This window comes from Aspergillus sclerotioniger (assembly GCF_003184525.1).
Source record: "Aspergillus sclerotioniger CBS 115572 chromosome Unknown BO94scaffold_5, whole genome shotgun sequence".
Classification (NCBI taxonomy): Eukaryota; Fungi; Ascomycota; class Eurotiomycetes; order Eurotiales; family Aspergillaceae; genus Aspergillus; species Aspergillus sclerotioniger.
In genome coordinates, this window is record NW_020290995.1 from 790,707 (window position 1) to 808,688 (window position 17,982).

At 50.7% G+C, this 17,982-nt stretch overlaps 9 protein-coding genes across 9 annotated transcripts; 6 read left to right on the plus strand and 3 right to left on the minus strand.

Annotated features, from left to right (window-relative positions):
- The first annotated feature begins 68 nt into the window (after nt 1-68).
- Nucleotides 69-1,337, plus strand: BO94DRAFT_532118 (ribosome assembly factor MRT4). Its single transcript, XM_025611058.1, has 2 exons — nt 69-372; nt 458-1,337. The coding sequence occupies exons 1-2, from the start codon at nt 179-181 to the stop codon at nt 1,005-1,007; spliced, it is 744 nt and encodes a 247-aa protein (XP_025470918.1). The 5' UTR covers nt 69-178; the 3' UTR covers nt 1,008-1,337.
- Nucleotides 1,338-1,956: 619 nt separating this feature from the next.
- Nucleotides 1,957-3,477, minus strand: BO94DRAFT_510360 (U1 small nuclear ribonucleoprotein 70 kDa; the record flags this gene model as incomplete). Its single annotated transcript, XM_025609731.1, has 4 exons — nt 3,108-3,477; nt 2,922-3,049; nt 2,771-2,867; nt 1,957-2,690 (listed from the first exon to the last, which is right to left on the minus strand). Exons 1-4 carry the CDS (start codon nt 3,367-3,369, stop codon nt 1,957-1,959), a joined length of 1,221 nt encoding a protein of 406 aa, XP_025470919.1. The 5' UTR covers nt 3,370-3,477.
- Nucleotides 3,478-3,619: 142 nt separating this feature from the next.
- On the plus strand, nt 3,620-4,529 carry BO94DRAFT_510361 (mitochondrial 54S ribosomal protein mL43). Its single transcript, XM_025609732.1, has 3 exons — nt 3,620-3,719; nt 3,776-3,858; nt 3,939-4,529. Exons 1-3 carry the CDS (start codon nt 3,681-3,683, stop codon nt 4,228-4,230), a joined length of 414 nt encoding a protein of 137 aa, XP_025470920.1. The 5' UTR covers nt 3,620-3,680; the 3' UTR covers nt 4,231-4,529.
- Nucleotides 4,333-6,286, minus strand: BO94DRAFT_532121 (putative RING finger domain protein). Its single transcript, XM_025611059.1, has 3 exons — nt 5,846-6,286; nt 4,876-5,724; nt 4,333-4,821 (listed from the first exon to the last, which is right to left on the minus strand). The coding sequence occupies exons 1-3, from the start codon at nt 5,891-5,893 to the stop codon at nt 4,675-4,677; spliced, it is 1,044 nt and encodes a 347-aa protein (XP_025470921.1). The 5' UTR covers nt 5,894-6,286; the 3' UTR covers nt 4,333-4,674.
- Nucleotides 6,287-6,366: 80 nt separating this feature from the next.
- On the minus strand, nt 6,367-8,306 carry BO94DRAFT_532122 (WD repeat PRP19 family protein). The gene is made up of 5 exons (XM_025611060.1): nt 8,248-8,306; nt 8,144-8,188; nt 7,643-8,087; nt 7,124-7,587; nt 6,367-7,060 (listed from the first exon to the last, which is right to left on the minus strand). Exons 1-5 carry the CDS (start codon nt 8,258-8,260, stop codon nt 6,597-6,599), a joined length of 1,431 nt encoding a protein of 476 aa, XP_025470922.1. The 5' UTR covers nt 8,261-8,306; the 3' UTR covers nt 6,367-6,596.
- Nucleotides 8,307-8,535: 229 nt separating this feature from the next.
- Nucleotides 8,536-9,436, plus strand: BO94DRAFT_322683 (DUF4604 domain-containing protein). The gene is made up of 2 exons (XM_025606909.1): nt 8,536-8,688; nt 8,742-9,436. Exons 1-2 carry the CDS (start codon nt 8,658-8,660, stop codon nt 9,206-9,208), a joined length of 498 nt encoding a protein of 165 aa, XP_025470923.1. The 5' UTR covers nt 8,536-8,657; the 3' UTR covers nt 9,209-9,436.
- BO94DRAFT_322684 (GTPase RIA1) lies at nt 9,437-13,407 on the plus strand. The gene is made up of 6 exons (XM_025606910.1): nt 9,437-9,727; nt 9,811-9,831; nt 9,904-10,829; nt 10,877-12,397; nt 12,455-12,777; nt 12,834-13,407. The coding sequence occupies exons 1-6, from the start codon at nt 9,665-9,667 to the stop codon at nt 13,211-13,213; spliced, it is 3,234 nt and encodes a 1,077-aa protein (XP_025470924.1). The 5' UTR covers nt 9,437-9,664; the 3' UTR covers nt 13,214-13,407.
- A 60-nt stretch (nt 13,408-13,467) lies between these two features.
- BO94DRAFT_612964 (kinase-like protein) lies at nt 13,468-14,585 on the plus strand. Its single transcript, XM_025616694.1, has 3 exons — nt 13,468-13,763; nt 13,828-14,180; nt 14,245-14,585. Exons 1-3 carry the CDS (start codon nt 13,513-13,515, stop codon nt 14,469-14,471), a joined length of 831 nt encoding a protein of 276 aa, XP_025470925.1. The 5' UTR covers nt 13,468-13,512; the 3' UTR covers nt 14,472-14,585.
- A 1,822-nt stretch (nt 14,586-16,407) lies between these two features.
- BO94DRAFT_532124 (RNase H1/viroplasmin domain-containing protein) lies at nt 16,408-17,226 on the plus strand. The gene is made up of 2 exons (XM_025611061.1): nt 16,408-16,801; nt 16,857-17,226. Exons 1-2 carry the CDS (start codon nt 16,668-16,670, stop codon nt 17,116-17,118), a joined length of 396 nt encoding a protein of 131 aa, XP_025470926.1. The 5' UTR covers nt 16,408-16,667; the 3' UTR covers nt 17,119-17,226.
- The last annotated feature ends 756 nt before the right edge of the window (nt 17,227-17,982 follow it).

The following is a 17,982-nucleotide window of genomic DNA, read 5'->3' on the forward strand; positions in this document are numbered from 1 at the left end:
AATCCGGGCGTTATCGACAGCCGCAAAGAAAAAAAATCATTGGATCTCGAATCCACAATTTCCCGCGCCGGCTCTTGCATTATCTTCGACCTGCTTTTTCTCTTCCAAACCCATCGCCCATCTCTCATCCTTCCCCCGGACTTATACTCTACCACCAACCACCCCCTAATCAGCCACCATGCCTCGTTCCAAGCGTGCCCGCATCGTTCACGAGTCCAAGACCGCCAAAAAGTCCCACAAGGAACAGACCCGTCGCCTGTACGCCAACATCCGCGAAGCCATTGAGAAATATGACCATTTGTTCGTCTTTGCCGTCGACAACATGCGCAACACTTACCTGAAGGATGTGCGCACCGAATTCGCCGACAGCCGGTTAGTCCTCTTCCCCTACCCCGCCAATATCAAATCCCTCCCTCGGTCAACATAAACTAACATCCAACCCCTCAAAACTCACCAGTCTCTTCTTCGGCAAAACCAAAGTCATGGCCGTAGCCCTTGGTCACAACCCCGAAAACGAAGCCGCGCTTAACCTCCACAAAGTCAGCCCTTACCTCACCGGAGCCGTCGGTCTTCTGTTCACGTCTCGCGCCCCCGACTCCGTGACCGACTACTTCGAGTCGTTCCGGCCTCTGGACTTTGCTCGCGCCGGCACCGTCAGCACCCGTGCTTTCACCATCCCCAACGGTCTGGTGTGTTCCCGGGGTGGAGAGATCCCCGCTTCTGAGGATGAGCCCGTCAGCCACACTCTCGAGCCTGAGTTGCGGAAACTGGGTGTTCCGACTCGGTTGGTCAAGGGCAAGGTTATGTTGGAGTTGACTGAGGGGCAGGAGGGGTACCCTGTTTGCAGGGAGGGAGAGGTGTTGGATTCGAGACAGACGACGTTGTTGAAGATGTTTGGGGTCGCTACGGCGGAGTTCCATGTTGAGTTGAAGGCTCAGTGGACGAGGGAGTCGGGTGAGGTGAAGATCCTGGAGAAGGATCAGAGTGGTATGGAGGTTGAGAATTAAGAGTTTGGTTTGTTGGGCTGGGTGCAAAAAGTTTCGAGTCATTCCTATTCCAACCTTCCTTTTTCTTTATTATTAAGAGAGAGGATGGGAAGGGGGTTGTGGATTTTTTTTTCAAACACCCTCTTTGATTGTGATGTGATGTGAGATCCCCTGGGCAGGCATCTTTGGAGTTGGGCATAGGCGTTTTCTCTTTCTCTTTTTCTTTTTTCTTGATGATGGTTCTGTTCATCTGAGTTGGTATATATTCTGCTTGATGAGCGTATGACGGACATACCGATATGAATACCAATCCGAAAAAGCTACAATAGAAATACATCTCTTCCTATGAATCAGTAGCTGGCTACCTCTCCTGATGATGATGACAATATTTACACTGTCCGGAATAAATCATTACCTTCATTTACTGCCGTATGAAGATCCCTGAGTATCGGTCATGGCTGTTGGTAAACCCTACCTGATCTTCTTACCTGAACGTCCCAGACCCCGACCACAAGGTTCCGCCTGAAGAGAAGTTGACTATCTAAAGTACATACTTACCCCTGAAGAGAGTAGCGGCCGCACACGGGCCAAAACGACACGACGATGACGACGACGAAAAAAGGACACGAGTAACAAAGACAAGAGAGAAAGAGTAGCAGAAACGGGCAGAGAGGCCACAGCAGAGCGTCTGCCGTGCCGGTGGAAATCGACCTTTGAGTGAGAACGTGTATGCTCCAATGGGGATGGCTAGTTCGTAACCAGGATTACGAAGGGAAGATGCGGTGCACTTCAACTGTTGTGAGTAATTGGTGGTTGAAGTCCGATGGCACGGAGCTTGAGCCTTTGTTGACCTTGCCTTACCCATTGCTGCAACAGGATATAACAAGAGAAGAGGATCAAACCAGGAATACCCACCAGCCAACCGTCACCGAACACTGGGATGGGATGATGATCCTCCGGGGAAGGAGGTTCAGTATCTTCTTTTGGCACGGGGGTCATCATACGAGTCATCTTCGTGGTATCTCTTCCGCCCGTACTCGTCGCCCCGACCTCCGTACCTGTCGCGATCGCGGTCGCGTTCACGGTCACGGTCACGATAGCGATAGCTATCTCCCCTATCACGGTCTCTGTGACGGTCACTGTCGCGGTCGCGATCACGGTCTCGTCGATCACGGTCACCGAAGCCTTCCCGGGGCCTGATGGGCTCACGGTTGCTGCCGGTAGCACCTCTGGGTTCACGTTCAAACCTGCCGCCACCGGGGCCACCGGGGGGACCACCAAGGCCACCAGGGCCACCAGGACCACCACCGAATCCAGCGTTGCGTCCGCCTCCTGGTCCCGAGGGAGCGTTGGGAGGAGCCTGTCCACCGAATCCGTTACGGCCTCCTTGGTATCCAATACCGCCTCGGGGTCCTCCAAATCCACGGTCATTACGGAAACCACCTCTGCCACCTCTGCCACCCCCAAAACCACCCCGGAATCCACCTCCATAGCCTCCGGGACCTGAGGGGGCGTTAAATGAGCCGGGTCCGATGGGCCGCGAGGGCAAGGCCTTGGTGTAACCACGACCGCCAAGACCACCGCCAAAGCGACGGGGCTTCCATCCCTTGACGGTACGACCGCGCTCGACATCTACCAGAACACGGCGGTCCTTGATGCGGATACCATCCGTCTCTTTGTAGGCAGCTGAAATCGGCAAGAGAACTAGGTTAGCATCAAGCACGCACGGGAATTCGATACCAGTCTGAAACCAGAGTGACAGGCGACTAGATCTGCAGCAATACCTTTCATGTCCTTTTCGCGCTCATACACAATAAAAGCATATCCCTTGTGTGATTTCTTGGAGCCTTTCGGAGTAACAGTGTCTTTCACAATGCGAATCTGCGAGGTGTCAGTGACATGTACAACCTAAAGCCCCACGGCCTGTAACTGTACCCGTTCGATAGGGCCGAACCGGCCAAACTCCCGTTCCAGGTCCGACTCCTTGACATCGTAGCTCAGACGGGCGACAAAGAGCGTCTTGAACGGATCGCCTCGTGCTTGTTGGTCGTTGTTCGGGTCAACTGCAATAGAAGTCAGTACCAGCACACATATAGCCCAAAAGAGCCGCAATCGCCATACAAGTCTGAAGCCCATCCGTCACTTGCTTCTCCAAGTTCTCCTTTTTCTCCACCTTCTGGCGCAATTTGCGCTGGATCCAACTTTCCGTAGGCGTGTACGGAATCTCCTCTTCATAATTCTTCACCTCGCCAAGGAACTGCGCAATACCACCGATGCTACTTTTCTTGCAGTCTTCGGGGGCACGCTCGATGGGCGTGACATAACGCAAAGGCGGGCGAGGTTGAAACAGCGCCAACAGCGGAGGGGGGAGCTTGTCCGTCATATTGTGCCCTCAGCCAGAGCTCTGAATAAATACGAGATTAATTCAGGGCCTCCAAAGGCATCGAGGATGAAAGAATGAGATGGTCTTTGTCGACCGGGTGTAGCAGCGATGGGGGAGTTTCGCGTTCCTCCCGTCAGGTGCTGGCTCTTGGCTGCTGGATCGGGAACCGCTAGTCGCCGTAGCCGAGCTTGCCGCGGCACCCAATGACAGTCCGTATCGGGGCCGGCGCTGAAAAGTCCCCGAAGTTGTCCCTCAAGATTGTTGAAGTGGTTTGACGCCTCCGCAAGGAACAAGCATACAAGACTCCAGCAATGCCTGTGCAAGGGATCCGCACGGTCACGGCCGCCAGAGTACGTTTCTGGGTGTTCAATGTGTCGTGCTTCTCACACTGACCTCATATATTCAGAACGGCGTCGGTGCCTTTATCCTCCAATGCAAGCGGTTGGATTTCCACTACTGTGACTGGGCTGGTAGCTCGCGGGGAATGGTGTATGTTTATGTTCCTTTTCTTCCCCTACGCTGAGAGATGAGGTTTGTGTGGGATAGTGCTAATGTTTGTGTTGGGATAGGGCGTACCTGAAACACCACCTTCCTGCCTTCGCGAAAGCAAACCCTCAGATCGAGATTCGGGTCTCGCCGCGGCCGCACAAGCACCCCGTCATCAAGGGACACTATATCAATGGACGGGAGAAGGCGGTTTGTGTCAGGAACCTTGAGCCTGAGCAAATATTCAAGAAGGCCGTCTTGTTGAAGGAGGCCAGCGGAGAGAAGCTGAAGCGCACCAAGAAGCCTGTGACGAGTCTCAACGAGAGTGTCAGAGGCATCTGGTCCCCGTACCACGGAGGCCTCAAGTCGGTGTAAAGCAGGGGTTTGGTGCGATCATACGGTGGTGTTATTTTCTGGTCAGAACATTTCCTATTCGATGTATTATGGGCTACTTCATCTCTTTGTGTACTTCTTTTGCGAACCCGACTCTGTCTTTGGTTAAATTATATGTATCATATGTACAGAATGTCTTCATTTGATATCCCATGATGTGGAGCGCCATCGTCTGCTGGCAAACAGTTTTCATTATTCACATGGGCCGCCGAAAGCATTGCACCTTATACCCAAAACACTCTATGCTATAACATATAGAAATAAACCCCGGCCAAAAATCCAAACCAACCGAAACAATGCAATGAGGGTATATCGAAAATAGCTTATCGTGAAGATCCCGAGTGGGTTTAAAAGAAGGCCCCCGCCCTTGCGCCACCATCGCCATGCGATTAATATATGAACTCCCGGAATAATATGCATCGACCATTAGAGGTAGATTTGGAACATCGACCTAGGTGAGCTCACGGGCTTATGACACCCAATCACCTGACATTTAGAGAAAGCCTTCGTCTTCGATGTGGTTTTCTTCGCCTTGGAGAGCGATCTATTAGAGGCACATTCGCCACAATAAACCTGGGATTGGGGGTCAGAAAAGCATAGGATACGCTTTAACAGGAAACCACATACATGTCCGCATTGCTTCACTACCCAGATCTGCTGCTTGACCTCGTCACCCATGCCCAGCTCCATCTCACAGTTGGGGCATATAACAACATCGTCCTCTTCGATGTTCCTGGTGAAGCCCTCGGGTGGCGGACTAGGGGGCTTGTAGGAGTTTCCAGGCGCTCTTTCTGGCGACACGCCCGTAAGCTGATAGTCCAGGCCTAAAGGCCCATCCACATCCAGGTTAATTGTTAGGTCGACAGCGCCCGCGCGGCCGTTGCCGATCCAGAAGGACTCCATTTCACTCAGACGAGGAAAGTCATCTCGAATACGCATAAGGGTGAACGGCCGGTAATCAAACCGTCCCGGCTGACGAGGTGGAGTTGGAGGGAGTACTACATCGCGCCACATTGGCGTGGGCATCCGATTATAGGGGAGAAGCGGTGGCTGTCGTTCTAGGGGCGGTAATTGTGGCCGCAAAACCGTTGCTCCGACGAATTGAACTTCTGGGCTATCCGGATGATCTTGATGATTGCCGTTATCGGGCTCTTCCTCTAGATCCACCACCTCCGTCAGGATGTCCCTGGGAAACCGTGGTGGACGTGGACGTGGACGTGGACGTGGACGGCGAGAAATCTCCGCTGGAAAAGGAGGTTGATGGCGGGCAGTTTGTTCGGGGGTATCCGGTTCGTTGGTCAAATCAATCACTTCATCTATCTGCGGTGAGGCCGATGTAACCGGCCGACGGAAATCGAGGCCATCGCCCGGGTACCTCCGAAGCGGTGGCAACGACGATCCAGGAGTTCTTGAAGAGGATGAAGGTCCAGCAAATGCGCGCTCGGATGATGTTTCGGACATTTCACGATGAGTTCTCTAACAGTTGGAATTGTGAGTTAGTGAGACCTACAGTCCCCGACATGCCATGATTATATATATATATATACCCCGCCTCTCTGAGGGATTCGGGGGAGTGGGACGGAGGATTGAGACAAACCTTTCTGGGGCGAGAACCCACGAAGAGGACACCGGAGTCGTCGCTCATGGCCGGAGATGCAAGCCGTATAGCGAGGAGACAGGTGGGAGGAGGAAGGAGGAAAGAGGGGAGGTTGTGAAAGGAGGAAGAAGACAAGGGCGGGCGATTTGTTGGTAGGAGGGCGAGGGAGTGATTAACAGCCGAAGTTAGGCCTCAGTTGCGGTTGGTGGAGGCCATGCTTAGTAGTACTGTTCACAAAGTGGTCTGGGTCCGAGGCCCTGCGGTGGAGTGGCATGTCTGTCTGTCTCCGGTGGCTCCTGGCGCCGTTATTTGTCCAGCTGGTCACCATGCAAATGTCTCACGGGCTCTTGCCAAAGGGCTTCGTTAGTCGTTATTATTAAGTACGATTTCTGTTTTCCCCGTCGTTCCAGGATGGCCGTGGCAACGCTGGGTCAGGCGGTGCGCAGCTCAGGCGGAGGGAGAAAATAAATATACTTGTACCGTGAAACCGAAATGAACCCGTGGCGGTTGACCAACCACTTGGTGTGTGAATTGTCACACCAGGTCCGGTGACAGATACAGTGACAACTCAGATCCCGGTTATTCTGTGGTAAATCCCCGGTTGCTCTAATCTGGATTCATCTTTTATTCTCCATTTGTTGGTCTGACCCGAAACGAAAAGACGCCGTTGACAAATATTTAAAAGTAGCACAGACAGCTAGAAGTACAGAACCACAAATGGGAGGGATTTTTTAAAAGGTATCAATCATTATTACTGCGCCGTCAGCTCCGTCACGCCTCCCTCGCGATTCAACGCCACTATAGACTGGCTGGCAGAGCCCCAAGCCGCCGCAACCGCGGGCACCGCGCTGCGCAAGGGCTCCGTCCACGATTTGGATGCCTTGGCATACTGGTGCACCGTCAAGCCACTAGGGCCGGCTGTAAGGAGGAACTGTCCAGTGTAATCCCAATTGATAGAGTCGACCGGGCCGCCCGTCTCCAGAACCTTGGTCTCCTGCGCACTGCGTAGATCCCAGATGGACACGGTGGTCGACTTTTCGATGACAGCGGCCAGGAATACACCGTTCTCGGAGAAGAACAGGGACTTCACAGGGCCGGACATCGCAAAGCTGGCGGCCGACGCGCCAGTCTTAATGTCGAAGATCTTGATTTGTCCGTCCACGCCACCAGCAGCAACCAGGTGACCATCAGGGTGAATCTGAACAGAAAGAAGAGCTAAAGGAGAGAGGCAAACGTTAGAGAAGTCCCAACATATGTTCCATTGTAGGGGCTGCTTACATGCGTCGCTGAAGATTTGAGTGATGACCGAGTTCGTGGTCAGGTCATAGAGAACATAACTCTTGTCAGCGCCAACTGAGGCGACAATGTCGCCAGTGGCATGCACGGCAAGCGCCGTTGCAGCTCCAGCATGGGAGTTAAAATTTGCGACTTCATTGCCGTTCTCAAAGACCTTGACAGAGCCGGTAGACGAGGCCACGATAGCCTTCTCGCCCGCCCAAACGGCATCGGTGACAGGCCCGTTTGCCTGCAAGTTCTGGATAACCTGCTTCTGGGAGATCGAATAGATACCAACAGCTCCGTCCGCCCCACCGATCAGTGCCAGCTCTCCGGTCGAGTTGACAGACAATGCCTTGCTGCCGGGGTAAAGAGCCTGGGAGCTCTCCGTAGGCTTGTATGTGGAAATGGCTTCGCTCGTAGCCCAACCTTCCGGAACAGGACGCTTGCGACGTGTCTTTGACAGGCTATATATCTTTAGAAAGGCCAAAGACGGAAATTGGATCTGTTGGGGCAACTTACGATGCCTGTGTGCTCTCAACGCGTGCCAGCACTGCCTCAGGAAGGCCGGTCGCATCAACTTGCATGGCCTCACCAGAAGCAGCAGCGGCACTCCTGGCACCGACGGTAACCTTGGATAGCGCATCGCGGGCCTCATCTCTCTCCTTTGTCAAACGAGCAATCACCCGAACGGCGGCATCGTGCTGGTAGAGTGCGGAGCTCAGTTCCTGTCGTGTTTGTGCCAGGGTCTGTCGCAATGTGTAGGTCTCGAGAGCCAGAGCATCCCATTCTTCTTGGAAAACACTGAGCAACGAAGGGATCGATGTGAGGGTGGGGGGTCTGGGCCGAACGACACGCTGAGACTTGACCTCAATGAGGTCTTCTGTAGAGAGCTCTTCTCCGTTCACGGGATCCTTTCCATTCTCGGAGATGTAGGCTTCGATGAGGCGCTTTTCAAAAACGCTCCCTAGGCGGGCATTAGACTCATTACTCCGCTTCGGTGCTTTGGAGGTGATAACATACCGCTCTTGGGCGAGACGACGGGCACTTGCGGTGCCTCTCCCGAGACTGTTAGACATTCATCGTCAGTAATTGAGACGGCACGACCGTTCCATTACAGCACTTACTTGCGCAAAGCATGGTATCTGAAGTGAGTTGGTTGATGGGGGAGGAGGTTGTTTCGACGCGAAGCTTGCGGCTCCTCTGGACTTTTCGACCTCGCCCGTTCAGGATTAGCCGCACCGCAAAGTGCGGATGGCTTGGCGGCCAGCCAACCTCTTCTATAGCAGCCATCCATCCTATGTCATCATCACTGGCTTACGGGAGTTACGCCTGTTATCCATCCAGCCTGTCTTTGACCGGCAGGATTATCCTCTCCTAATGCATTGTGAATGAAGCTCTCTAATCTATCAAGGAGCGCCATTTTATACAACCCACGTCTCCTTTGTTCGGAGCTGCTGTAACACCAGTTCTTCCTATTTTCTTGACTGTATTTGAGAATAGATAGGCTGACAGTCACACCGCGGCTCATCCAGCTATGTCATTCAAATCAAAAGACCTCGCATACGGTACGTTACTCCGTGTTCGCCTCTGATGGACCTGGAACTAATGCATCGCCTAGATGCTAAGGAACCTGCTTTCCTGCAGAGGCTCAAGAATCAATACGGAAACACTTCTGGTCGCCTCGAGAGACCCATTGCCCGGCCACGGAAACCCAGGGATGATAATGACGACGACGGTCCTACCTACGTGGATGAGGAGAGCAACGAGATTATCTCCAAGGAAGAATATGAAGCATTAGTCCGTGGGGACGATAATAAGGAAGACGAGAATTTCAAAAAGGGTCTAGAAAAGTCTGGGACTGGCGAAGAAGGTAAAGCGAATACGAATACCGAGGCAGAGGCGCCAATCTCGAAACAGAACGTGGCAGAAATAGGAGGGCCACGGAAAAGAAAACAAGGCAAGGTGGTCGGAGAAGAGAATCCTACTGAAGAGCCCGAAGAGACAGAAAAGAAAGAGTCAGATACGCGGAAATCAAAACCGAAGACCAAGAAGAAGAAGATCAAGCTATCGTTTGATGACTCATAATGACAGGATTTGAGTCAATCCACACTATACTAGCACTATACCCTATCATCGCCACAGAGGGATTCTGTATGACCTCTCCAACTTAGATTATTCTTCAAAATTGGGTAGTTGCCTTGTCAGTTCGGATGATACAAGAGAATGATGACATGGTCGACTATGATACCCGGAACTTGGTAGTCATAAAGCGCAGCCATTAATAATCACGAAATTCAGCCTCCAGAAATCATGTAATAAAATCTTCACCTTTGCCATCGCTTCTGGTCGATCTGGGTTGGTGTGAATCTCGTTCTCCGGATCCGAAGGCTCAGGTTTCTTCGAGCTTGACATTTCCCGACGACGAGTTTTTCATCGTATTATCCGCAGCACGCGGCACGGGAAACCAACAAAAGAGCAACTTTCCGGCCTGGCTTTTCGTGGACCCTGGGAGCTGTGTGGCAGCACCGGACATCTCTCAAAATGCCCGTCGTCAATGTGGATGATCTTGTCCGTCTGCAACGGCAGCCCGATGACATACGGAATGCAAGTTACCCCTCCATCCCACTTTCATGGCGGATGCCCGCCGTCCACTTTTCTTTGACGGCCAAGGCTAACTACAATCCCAGATTTGCATTCTTGCCCACGTTGTATGTACTTTCTATAGGTCTAGCTAAGCTGACTGGTGCTCCCCGACAATTCCCTTGCTCACATACCTTTAGGATCACGGTAAAACATCCTTGACGGATAGTTTGATCGCCACCAATGGCATCATCTCACCCAAGCTGGCGGGTAAGATCCGCTACCTGGACTCACGTCCCGATGAGCAGCTTCGAGGAATTACGATGGAGTCTTCTGCTATTTCTCTCTTCTTCTCCATGATGCGTCGTCCTGCTCCCGACGCTGCGCCAGTGCCTAAGGAGTATCTGATCAACCTGATCGACTCTCCTGGTCATATTGATTTCAGCAGTGAGGTGTCGACCGCATCGCGTCTTTGCGATGGTGCTGTGGTGCTCGTTGATGCCGTGGAAGGTGTCTGCAGTCAAACAGTCACGGTACTGCGTCAAACCTGGGTGGAGCAATTGAAGCCCATTCTGGTCATCAACAAGATTGATAGACTGGTCACTGAGCTGAAGATGAGCCCTAGCGAGGCTTACTCGCATATGAGCAAGCTGCTAGAGCAGGTCAATGCTGTCATCGGTAGTTTCTACCAGGGTGAACGGATGGAGGAGGACCTTCAGTGGCGAGAGCGCATGGAAGAGCGTGCCAATGAATCGGCTGCTCGTGACAAGGACCGTTCGAAGAAGCAGGAGCAAGATGACGAGCCTACAGCCGAGTACGAGGAACGAGACGATGAGGACCTTTACTTTGCCCCGGAGAAGAACAACGTTATCTTCTGCAGTGCTGTCGATGGCTGGGCTTTTACTATCCGTCAGTTTGCGGTGATTTACGAAAGAAAGCTCGGGATTAAGCGCGCTATCCTCGAGAAGGTTCTCTGGGGAGATTACTATCTTGATCCCAAGACAAAACGAGTTCTGGGTCAGAAGCACCTGAAAGGCCGTGCTTTGAAGCCCATGTTCGTCCAGCTTGTATTGGACAGTATCTGGGCGGCATACGAGGCCACGACTGGCGCAGGCACAGGAAAGGGGTATGTTGAATTTTGGATTGCTATCTTCACTTGCTAACATGCGACAGCGACCCGGCTTTGTTGGAAAAGATCACCAGGTCCCTGAATGTCAACATCCCGGCCTATATCCTACGCTCGCGCGATGCCAGGAATATTTTGACCACTCTATTCTCAATGTGGCTGCCTTTGTCGACTGCCGTGCTGGTGTCCGTTATTGAATATCTTCCCAGCCCACGCGCAGCTCAAGCAACTCGGTTGCCATCATTGATTGAAGAATCCCCTGGTGCTCAATTCGTTGATCAGAAGGTGAAAGATGCCATGGTCAACTTCAAGACCCAGAAGGATGAGCCCGTCATCGCCTACGTCAGCAAGATGATGTCTATTCCGGAGAGCGAGCTGGTGTCGAGCAAGAAGCGATCCGGTGCCACCATGTCGGCCGACGAAGCCCGGGAGATTGCTCGCAAGAAGCGAGAAGAGATTGCCAAGATGCAGGCGGAAGCCAACGGTGACCAGGCAGATGACTTCTCTCGCATAACATCTGCCTTCGAACGGACTTCCCTATCCGACAACCAGGCGGCTGATGACGAGGAGAACGAAGATCCCGAACATCTCGTCGGATTTGCACGTCTTTACTCTGGAACGCTCTCAGTGGGAGATTCTGTGTACGTTCTCGCGCCCAAGTTCTCGCCAGAGAACCCGCACGCCAGCCCCGAACCTCGAAAGGTGACAGTCACCGATCTGTACCTGCTCATGGGCAGGAGTTTGGAGCCTCTCCAGTCGGTACCTGCCGGTGTTGTCTTCGGCATTGGCGGTCTCGCAGGCCACGTCCTCAAGACGGGAACCCTATCCTCGCAGCTTGAAGGCAGCATCAACTTGGCCGGTGTCTCACTCAACACACCGCCCATTGTTAGAGTCGCCCTGGAGCCGGCGAATCCAGCTGACCTGAACAAGATGGTCACTGGTCTCCGCCTCCTCGAGCAAAGTGACCCTTGCGCGCAATACGAAGTCCTCCCCAGTGGCGAGCACGTCATCCTGACCGCCGGTGAATTGCATCTCGAACGCTGCATCAAGGATCTCCGCGAGCGCTTCGCCAAATGTGAAATCCAAACCGGTCAGACCATCGTGCCATACCGGGAAACCATCACTAGCGCCCCAGAGATGGCGCCTGCCAAGAACCCCGAGCTAGGCAGAGGAGGCATCCTGACCGTTTCTCCATCGAAGCAGTTGACCATGCGACTTCGCGTGGTACCGCTTCCCTCAGCCGTTACGGAGTTCTTCTCCAAGCACGTGGGAACCATCAAGCGTATCCAAACCGAAAAGCACACAGCGGCGGAAACCCAGTCCAGCGAAGAGGCAACCGCCGTAACCACTGAGAGCGATGCCACAGATGCTACGGATGAGGCCCGCGAAGCGACATCGCTCTCCCTGAAAGACTTCAGGCAAGAACTCACCAAGATTTTCAATCAAGAAGTCACCGATGACAAGGGAATCTGGAAGGATGTCGTCGACCGAATCACCGCCTTCGGACCCCGACGTATTGGCCCTAACATCCTCGTCGACGCGACAGAGGTCAACACGTGCGAGAAATTGTAAGCCATCACCACCCCAACACCCCTAATAACCTTTCAGCTGCTAATTCCAGCCAGCCTCCTCGACGATCCCAAGCAACAACCCACCGTCAACGCTGACACCAGCAGTCGTGAAGCCCTCTTCGTCCGCGACTTCTGCGACAAGATCGCACACGCCTTCCAATTGGCCACCGGTCAGGGACCACTCTGCCAGGAACCAATGCAAGGCGTGGCCGTCTTCCTAGAAGACCTCTCCGTCAACGCCAATGACGAAGACCTCGATCTCGGCCGTCTAACCGGCGAAGCCATCCGACTAGTCCGTGACAGCATCTCGCAAGGCTTCCTAGACTGGAGTCCTCGAATCATGCTCGCCATGTACAGCTGTGAAATCCAAGCCTCCAGTACGTCCTCCCCCCACACCTGCACCCTTCAAAAGCAGAACTAACCCACCCCACAGCCGAAGTCCTCGGCCGCGTATACGGTGTCATCACCCGTCGCCGCGGACGCATTCTCTCCGAAATCATGAAAGAAGGCACCCCCTTCTTCACCATCCTTGCTCTCCTCCCCGTAGCCGAATCGTTCGGCTTCGCCGAAGAAATCCGGAAACGGACGTCCGGTGCGGCACAACCGCAACTTATCTTCGCGGGCTTTGAGGCCCTAGACGAGGATCCATTCTGGGTGCCGGCTACGGAAGAGGAGTTGGAGGATTTGGGCGAGTTGGCGGATCGCGAGAACGTCGCGAAGAGGTATATGGATGCGGTGAGGAGGAGGAAGGGGTTGGTGGTGCAGGGACGGAAGTTGATTGATGCGGAGAAGCAGAAGACGTTGAAGAAGTAGGAATGGAAATGACTGTGGGAGGATAAAACAATGAACTGGACATTGATGTTTATGGTTATGTTTATGTTTATGTTTATGTTTATGTTGCATATGTAGACTACTTTCATTTAAGCACACTAACAGTGATTCGCCGTGCTTTCTCTGTATTCCACCGGACTGTTGGGCGGAACATCCCTTCCACCACGCGTCAACCTCCGCTATTGCATACTACAAATACAACGCCTTCAATTCTCTTCCACCCCCCCCCCCCCCCTGTTCTTGTTCCATCCGCTCCTTGATATCCCCTCCCATGAAACGGTATGGCAACTTTCCTATCTCGAGCCATCTCCCCAGTCCGGGCACTTAAACACCGCCCCTGGCCACTGTCAACAGCAATCGCTCCCCAACTCCCCGTGAACGAAGCTACCGAAGAGGAACGCATACCATACTACGACCCTGCGCGATTCTATCCCGCGCGCTTAGGGGAGGTTCTCAACAATCGATACCAGCTTGCAACCAAACTCGGGCATGGTACTAACTCGACTACCTGGCTTGCTCGGGATCTGAACCAGTTTGTTCTCCCACAGACATACATACTCCCCACGTTCTCTAGCGTCTGCTGACCCTTGGCATAGATGGCGCTGGCTTAGAGAGAAATATGTTGCTCTCAAGATTAATGCTAGTGTTCATTATTCTCGAGAGAATGCTGCTCAAGCTGAACTGGATATTATGAAACATATCTCGGAAGTGAATCCCCAGCATAAGGGGTGGTGCCTTATTAGATATCCTCTGGATTCATTCAGTCTAGAGCTTGCTGGATCAACAAGACATACTTGTGTTGTTTTTGAACCCTTGCGAGAGCCGCTCTGGCTATTTCGTAGAAGGTTTATGGGTAATGTGATACCTTCTGGTTTACTGAAGATGTTACTTCAAATGATCCTTCATGGACTGGGTTATCTCCATTCTGAGTGTCAGGTTATTCATACTGGTTCGTCTGTGATTCCTGATTTGGAATTTTCTGAATCAAAATTGCTAAACTAGTTGGATTCTAGATCTCAAACCAGCCAATATCATGGTCCGAATTGAAGATCCATCTCTTCTAGAGGAATCTGCTCGAAATGAATATGAACATCCTCTGCCACAGAAGAATTGCTCAGATGGCCGCACGATCTATCTCGCTCGAAATAACTTTGGCGTCTCTGAAAACTTTTTTGGGATTACAGATAATCCAGAAACCGCCTTTACCACCTATACTTTTCTATTGATTCCCAAACCCTAATGCCAAGATACGCTAAGCCATTCCTAGAACAGATCCGGAATATCCTGGTCCAAGATATTGTAACGTATCGTATTCATCTTAGCCAAGCCTCTGGGCCCTGTTTATTACGCGTTAGGCTTTCGCCCCAGGTACCACCCCGCAATTTCCTCTCCCGGCCTCAATGCCTCCGCCATCATCTCGCAGGAACTGCCTGTCCTACGATCATGACCGATGGCACCTAACTTACCCCAATCTACGCTTGACCTTATCCATGATATGATCGTCGATGGAGAGCTCTCTTTGTCCCAAATGGCTGCAAATACCGACTGCAGCAAGCCTACAATCATTGCTATTCGCTCTAATCTTCGCATCTTCGGCAGTGTCAGAGCACCACCGGTCAAAAGTGGACGTCCACGGCGTCTTACAACGGTGATGATGGACGCCCTTTGTGACCACTTACTGGAAAAGCCTGGTCTATATCTCCACAAAATGCAGGTTTTTTTGCTAGACGAATTCAGCCTGCATGTCTCAACTTCTACTATTAGCAATGCGCTTCATCGTAAAGGATGATCGAAAAAGATAGCGCGACAAAAAGCAAAAGAACGAAATTCCGATTTACGTGATGAATATTTCCACGATATTGCGGAATTCCGATCGTATCAGCTTATATTCGTTGACGAATCTGGATGTGATAAACGGATAGGCTTTCGGAGAACAGGCTGGTCGCCCCTCGGTATAACCCCAGTCCAGGTATCAAAATTCCATCGCGATCAGCGGTACCAGATACTTCCAGCGTACACCCAAGATGGTATTCTTCTTTCTCTTGTGTTCCAGGGCTTCACTGATGGCTTGTGGTTTGGGGATTTTATTGAGGAACTTCTCCAGCATTGCCAACCATACCCGGCCGCTAAGTCAATTATCGTCATGGATAATGCCTCTATTCATCGGTCTGGACGGATACAGGATATGTGTTTGAAAGTGGGCGTTAAACTGATATATTTATCACCATATTCGCCAGATCTGAATCCAATTGAAGAGTTCTTTGCCGAGCTAAAAGGATTCATCCGACAACATTGGCAGATATATGAAGATAATCGCGACCAGGGTTTTGCTTCCTTTCTTGAATGGTGTGTGGACAAGGTCGGTGCCAAAGAACAGAGTGCTAGAGGGCATTTCAGGCACGCAGGTCTGACAATAGAAGAGCCATAGCGTCTATCATGTAGTGAATTCATCCGATAGTCCTTCCGGCAGTGTCGCTACTTCTTTCTCTGATCGTTTCCTGGGGCCCAGACGAAACTACGCTAAGCTAGTTATAGAACGGAACTGGAGAATAGCTAATCCGTGTATATGCCATATCACATTTTTGTTCATTAGCTTCCGATTTATTTATACTTCATCTTAATACTTATGAACTATGTCTAGACATCTTCCTCTATACTTCCCGCATTAGTGAGGTCTTGCCTGATTCTAGACCATTATGTCTATATAGTAAAGAAGGCAGTACGGAGAATCGGACACATTGCTTAGTCATTACCACTCCCGCCAAGGACTTGGTTTAGTTAAAGTAGTCAGTTAACGTTAACTAACGATGATAATATTAAGCCAAACCGCATTCGACCAGGGCGGCCGTAATTTTCCCTTGAAAGACATTCACGCAACAGCAGTACATACTTATATCCTTCTGGCAGGCTTTGCTTTACATATAGCAAAGAGATAAATTCTCCCTCTTAATATGATTTAATGGGTGATGGGCGATAAAAAGCTACGAATATCGTATGAGTGACGCATGTGGCTGCGCTGCTCTGCCCAACATCTGCCCGATGAGGCTAAGCCTTGCGTTCCACATAACAGTATATAGTCAACGATGCAGCATAACACGAGGGCGCATTTTCTGTAGATAAAGTATCAAACAGCAGAGGAAAACACGCCTGAAACAGAGTAATCACTGGAAAGATTGAACGAGCCGTTTTCAGAGGAATTTGCACTCTACTCATATTTCATGCTTTGCAAGGCAATATCATATAAGAACAATGAATATTATATTGTTCTTACTGGACGAATTGATGAGCTGACAATATTCTCATTGTGGTATATCTGTCCGCACATCATAGGGGGAACTTGCTTAATAATTTCTACAGGGGCGATGTACACCCTCGTGTGACTGGATGCAGGTCAAACCATGAGGTCTTTGATGATCTTCTAAAAGCACAAGTTTTCATGGAGAAAAATGGAGTCAAGCAGCCTAAACTAGTAATCAAGGAAGGGGCCGGAGAAACTACATCATTACTAGGGAAGGAAGGCTTTTACGCAGTTGCTAACAGTAGAAACCCGGGAATCTACCCCTACTATCAGTAAGCTGACCCAGTGCTCAATGGGAAAACGAAAACTACTCACAAATAAAATCAGTGGAAAAACTAAGCCAGAGGTTGATCAATTCCCGGGTGCTTGTCATAAGTACTTTAGAATATATTCCCAGGCAGAAGCTTTTATTGAAGATTGGAAAAATTCCTATGCTGACGTTTACCGGAGGGAGATAAAAGCAAAGCTAGATCAAGGATTCAGGCCGCCAAATATCAAACTGAAGTTCGATATCTTGCAAGCAAATGCTGAATATGATATAAGTGAAGATATTATAAAGATGATCGAGAAGTTGATTTTTGAAGAGTAAATAGTGGGAGCATTTATTCAAGCATTTATCTTGATTCTTCGCAATTAATTTCAGTCACAAGTGATGTGTGACAGCGAGTTAAAAATGTTATATAAATTATTATCTTGGGACTGTGGTTTCATTATTTGAAACTGAATTTTGTCGTGTTAGCTCTGTTTTGAAACCGGGAACAACCAATTATTACTGTATACTGCCTTGTACAGGAAATTAATTTTTCTACTCCGTTAAATAACCAGCGTAGCGTAGTTTCAAGCCAAGGCACCAGAACTGATCAAAGGGAGTAAGTGGTGATACTAAGTGCTAGAAGAACTATAACTGGGGATTGTTCCTGTTTTAGCACGTGTTTCAGTGTTGTAGTGTTTAGTATAATATATATAAGGCAGCAACAGGCGAAATGTAAGTGATTTAAAACACTGACAAAGTGTTTATCCAACCGTTTAGTCGTAAACCCATCATATAACCTAAATTTGTTGAGCCATCAGCTTTAATGTCCACCTCTTCCATGTCACGAAGGACTTTCTCGATATATTCAGCTGCCCCGCTGAGTTTCATAATATGTGCAATGGCACAGTGGACACGGAGAAGTCTGGGATCTGGTGGATCGATTGTTCGGTTGGGGCTAAGGCTCAGAGTACGAGTGACGGGAAACAGCGGATCGCGCAGGAAGGGACTGTCTTCAAGCGATTCGATCTTATACTCATGTGGCCTCCCTGTGGGTTCGAAGTAGATTTGAAATTCCCCAAATAGTCGATGATATTCAAGCGTCAGCGTAAGTGCATTAACAGACCTATCGATATTTGCTCCATCAAGACGGTGACTGAGCCCAGGGTCAAACATATCCAGTATACGGAACACATTCGTTTT

What these genes read in the sequence shown, in the direction of transcription:
- BO94DRAFT_532118 (XM_025611058.1), top strand. Translation starts at nt 179, where the DNA reads ATGCCTCGTTCCAAGCGTGCCCGCATCGTTCACGAGTCCAAGACCGCC. An exon ending in ACCGAATTCGCCGACAGCCG is followed by an intron (nt 373 to 457) that starts GTTAGTCCTCTT and finishes AAAACTCACCAG; the next exon opens with TCTCTTCTTCGGCAAAACCA.
- BO94DRAFT_510361 (XM_025609732.1), top strand. Translation starts at nt 3,681, where the DNA reads ATGCCTGTGCAAGGGATCCGCACGGTCACGGCCGCCAGA. An exon ending in GCACGGTCACGGCCGCCAGA is followed by an intron (nt 3,720 to 3,775) that starts GTACGTTTCTGG and finishes TCATATATTCAG; the next exon opens with AACGGCGTCGGTGCCTTTAT. An exon ending in GGTAGCTCGCGGGGAATGGT is followed by an intron (nt 3,859 to 3,938) that starts GTATGTTTATGT and finishes GTGTTGGGATAG; the next exon opens with GGCGTACCTGAAACACCACC.
- BO94DRAFT_532121 (XM_025611059.1), bottom strand. Translation starts at nt 5,893, where the DNA reads ATGAGCGACGACTCCGGTGTCCTCTTCGTGGGTTCTCGCCCCAGAAAG. An exon ending in TGGGTTCTCGCCCCAGAAAG is followed by an intron (nt 5,725 to 5,845) that starts GTTTGTCTCAAT and finishes TCCAACTGTTAG; the next exon opens with AGAACTCATCGTGAAATGTC. An exon ending in TAGTGAAGCAATGCGGACAT is followed by an intron (nt 4,822 to 4,875) that starts GTATGTGGTTTC and finishes CCCCAATCCCAG; the next exon opens with GTTTATTGTGGCGAATGTGC.
- BO94DRAFT_532122 (XM_025611060.1), bottom strand. An exon ending in GTTGAGAGCACACAGGCATC is followed by an intron (nt 7,588 to 7,642) that starts GTAAGTTGCCCC and finishes AAAGATATATAG; the next exon opens with CCTGTCAAAGACACGTCGCA. An exon ending in TCAAATCTTCAGCGACGCAT is followed by an intron (nt 7,061 to 7,123) that starts GTAAGCAGCCCC and finishes TCTCTCCTTTAG; the next exon opens with CTCTTCTTTCTGTTCAGATT.
- BO94DRAFT_322683 (XM_025606909.1), top strand. Translation starts at nt 8,658, where the DNA reads ATGTCATTCAAATCAAAAGACCTCGCATACG. An exon ending in ATCAAAAGACCTCGCATACG is followed by an intron (nt 8,689 to 8,741) that starts GTACGTTACTCC and finishes TGCATCGCCTAG; the next exon opens with ATGCTAAGGAACCTGCTTTC.
- BO94DRAFT_322684 (XM_025606910.1), top strand. Translation starts at nt 9,665, where the DNA reads ATGCCCGTCGTCAATGTGGATGATCTTGTCCGTCTGCAACGGCAGCCC. An exon ending in AGCCCGATGACATACGGAAT is followed by an intron (nt 9,728 to 9,810) that starts GCAAGTTACCCC and finishes CTACAATCCCAG; the next exon opens with ATTTGCATTCTTGCCCACGT. An exon ending in GTCAACACGTGCGAGAAATT is followed by an intron (nt 12,398 to 12,454) that starts GTAAGCCATCAC and finishes AATTCCAGCCAG; the next exon opens with CCTCCTCGACGATCCCAAGC.
- BO94DRAFT_612964 (XM_025616694.1), top strand. Translation starts at nt 13,513, where the DNA reads ATGGCAACTTTCCTATCTCGAGCCATCTCCCCAGTCCGGGCACTTAAA. An exon ending in CTTGCTCGGGATCTGAACCA is followed by an intron (nt 13,764 to 13,827) that starts GTTTGTTCTCCC and finishes CCCTTGGCATAG; the next exon opens with ATGGCGCTGGCTTAGAGAGA. An exon ending in GTGTCAGGTTATTCATACTG is followed by an intron (nt 14,181 to 14,244) that starts GTTCGTCTGTGA and finishes GTTGGATTCTAG; the next exon opens with ATCTCAAACCAGCCAATATC.
- BO94DRAFT_532124 (XM_025611061.1), top strand. Translation starts at nt 16,668, where the DNA reads ATGGAGAAAAATGGAGTCAAGCAGCCTAAACTAGTAATCAAGGAAGGG. An exon ending in GGAATCTACCCCTACTATCA is followed by an intron (nt 16,802 to 16,856) that starts GTAAGCTGACCC and finishes AAATAAAATCAG; the next exon opens with TGGAAAAACTAAGCCAGAGG.